Source organism: Haemaphysalis longicornis, unplaced genomic scaffold (assembly GCF_048455015.1).
Source record: "Haemaphysalis longicornis isolate Haplotype H1 unplaced genomic scaffold, Haemaphysalis longicornis Haplotype H1 scaffold_7, whole genome shotgun sequence".
NCBI classification, from domain to species: Eukaryota; Metazoa; Arthropoda; class Arachnida; order Ixodida; family Ixodidae; genus Haemaphysalis; species Haemaphysalis longicornis.
The window spans coordinates 171,701,076-171,704,161 of record NW_027526422.1 but is presented as its reverse complement, the minus strand read 5'-3'; the positions used below and the strand labels follow the sequence as shown (position 1 = coordinate 171,704,161).

Sequence of the window (3,086 nt, the reverse complement as noted above, 5' to 3'; positions counted from 1 at the left end):
TCCTTCCTTCCTTTGCCGCTACCTAGCGTGGGAAGCGTTTCACATCGGTTTGTACGCCGCTACTTTCCCCTAAGCAGAGGGGAACGTGCTCGGAACACTACGCGGACGTGCATAGATAAAGCTCGCTCACACACGTTCGCCACGCCTACACGGGAACCGATTTTACTGCTTTTGACGTGTACACACAGGGTTTAAACTGGTTGGGGGTACAGCAGCACCATTCTTCGACACTCTCTTCCAGCCGCTTTGTAGATTTTGTTCTCTCTGATTTCCCAGTGAGGCCGTAGCCCAGTGAGAGCCTTTACCGCACCCACGTGTCGGTATTCGTATTTCCTGTCGCTGCGGCTGCTATATAAGCTTCCTGGGGTGGTCGGTGGGGCAACAGGCCTGAAACGTACTCTGCAGTAGTGAGGAAAGGAGATCCGCCGCAGCTAGTTACCATGAACGCCCTGGTAAGTTGTAGCGGTCGCGTACGGTCGCCGCAATTCGTTCACGGTAGCTGTGTTTTCATATGTCTGTCAGCCAAAAAGAAAGAAATTTGTTGTTTCGGTTGTTTGCTTTGTTAAAAAATTCCGTGGTGTTTAAAAACTACACTCTCTGCTTACCGCGACCTAAACAGTTTTTAAACTAAATACGTCATCCACCGATTTTGCTCAGCTTTAGAATAAATTTTTGACAACACAAATTAGCTAATTTTCTTTTCACCTGCCGTAACTCATGTTACTGGAGACATATTTCCTTTCATGTCTTGATAATTGCGTCCTAAATAAAACGTAGCTTAGGGGTAAATATTTAGAGCGCATATAGAAATAACAAGGTTCTCCGCTATTAACCCGATAGTTCGGACAATTAACCTTGGTACAAGGGACCCCCACATCAAACATCGTAACAGCCAATAATTAAACGACAGAAAAATTGACACCGGCAGGATTGTGCCGTAAACTGGCAAGTTGCAGAAGCAGCATATATATCTAGGGCTAGCTGTAACTCTCAGCAAAAAAAACGTTTCCCTGTAATGATGAATTGGAGATATACACAGGGAGTGCACGTGTGATTACAGCCGTGATTAAGGATAGGGTAGCCCTTTTTTAAAGAGCCCAAAGCAAAGGTGTTATTAAGGATACGGTACCCTTTTTAAAGAGGTTAAAGCAAAATGTACAAAATAACTTTAAATACATTTGATTATACAAACGAGCTGGTACACAGGGGCACTGTCGTGTCTCTCCCGGCAAGAACCTATTTGTTCATTATTGAAATCTTCATATTGAGTAGGTGTTCAGGTTCTTTATGTCGAATCATTTAGGAATACGAAGCATGCATGAGTGCTGAATGCTGCCTACAAATTTGATATTTTTGGTTTTAAGACCCCTTTGCTTACGTAGGAGTCTAGTATGAACATTGTCCTCAGTTGCCTTCCTCGTCAGCCTTGTCTTCCCGAATACGCCTTCCGCATTTTTTGGGGCCCGTTCATTGATGATATTTTCTGTTCGGCTTATGATGCCGCTTTTCTTTTTTTCAGACGATCGCCATCGTTGTTTCTAGTACCTTGACCGTTGCTATGGCTGGCGGATTGCTTGGTGGATATGGCGGCGGATACGGCGGTGGATACGGCGGAGGATACGGCGGTGGATACGGCGGAGGATACGGTGGAGGATTCGGAGGGGGATACGGCGGAGGATTCGGAGGAGGCTACGGTGGAGTAGGCGGTGTTGGCGTTGGTAGCAGCGTCGCTCTCCTGTCGGGAGGACCTGGCTTCGCCAAGGTCGTTGCCGGACCTGCCTTCTTTATTAGGACTCTGCACCAGGTGAATAAGCTCCATGGTGGGGGAGCCATAGTCGCGCACTCTGGTCTCGGAGGAGGTTATGGAGGCGGCTACGGAGGAGGCTATGGAGGCGGCTACGGAGGAGGCTATGGAGGCGGATACGGAGGAGGCCTTGGATACGGAGGTGGCCTTGGATACGGAGGTGGTCTCGGCTATGGACTTGGCTACGGCTACAAGGGTTAATCGACGGGCTTTTCATTCCACCGCATCCCACCACAGCTGCGTTCATTTCTGTATGGATAAGCGTTCTGCCTCAATGCACTCATTGTGATGTTAGCCCTAGTTGCAATCCACCTTTCCACTGTGACTAGTTTGTATAAATGCTTCTCTTCTAGTTGTGTTCGCTGAGCTAAGACTAAGTGAGCCTCACAGAATCCCAAAAATTTTATTGTACTATAACGTTGCCAACAAACATGCTAAAAGGGTAAAACCTGGCGTTGCCGTTTCGTCATGTTCGAAACTGGACAATAAAATTACTTTTGAAGGAACAAACACGGATTTGGGTTTGTATTTTGTCATATCTCACAGCACTCTTCATACGGCGTACCGGTGGTGAACAATAAATTAGGATAGCCTATGAGACGTCCAAAATGACGCAATTGTGGAGGACTTCTGCGGAGGGGGTCGGGAGCTCATCATGGTCGGGTTAAAGAAGCTTTTATAAACAGAACCTGTTTTTACTGCATAGCTATGCCACTGTAATATAAAAAAATGGCTCCAATCCACGCTGTGAAGGGGGTCGGAAAGCAAAGCAGTAGAAACCCACAACAATTGCCCATGCGACGTCACATGAATTCACACCCGTGGCTTTACAGAGAGTGAAAGCTGAGATTCTGCCAGCCATTACCTGGAATTCGTGGGGGCGGCATCCCGAACGCACCAGCGTCGGCCACGGCTGGGCTAGAGCGGCGGACGCCGCCGCTGTAGCCCGGCCGTGGGACGGCAGAAATAAAACTTAGAGGGGCGTCTTCCGAAGGGTAATACAGCGGAACCTAGCTCTCCTGATGAGCTAGCTCGGGGCTACACCACCACGCTACACAAGCGCAGACACCGAAACAATTCGGCGTGTGAGCTTAATGATTCTCATTTATAACGATTTAAAGTCGCTATTTTAGTAAGTTTGCGAATCACGAGAAAGCTGAGGGAACTTTAATAATATATACTTATCAAAACCAGTTGTTCGTTTCGCCTTTTGTGATACCTGTTACAACACAACCGAATCGTTATTCACCAACTTAGAAGACGCAGTGCCATCTGGGCCAAG

At 47.5% G+C, this 3,086-nt stretch overlaps 1 protein-coding gene across 1 annotated transcript; it reads left to right on the top strand.

Moving 5' to 3' along the window:
* Window positions 1-395: 395 nt before the first annotated feature.
* LOC144145509 (uncharacterized) lies at window positions 396-2,316 on the top strand. Its single transcript, XM_077677161.1, has 2 exons — window positions 396-452; window positions 1,520-2,316. The coding sequence occupies exons 1-2, from the start codon at window positions 441-443 to the stop codon at window positions 2,003-2,005; spliced, it is 498 nt and encodes a 165-aa protein (XP_077533287.1). The 5' UTR covers window positions 396-440; the 3' UTR covers window positions 2,006-2,316.
* The last annotated feature ends 770 nt before the right edge of the window (window positions 2,317-3,086 follow it).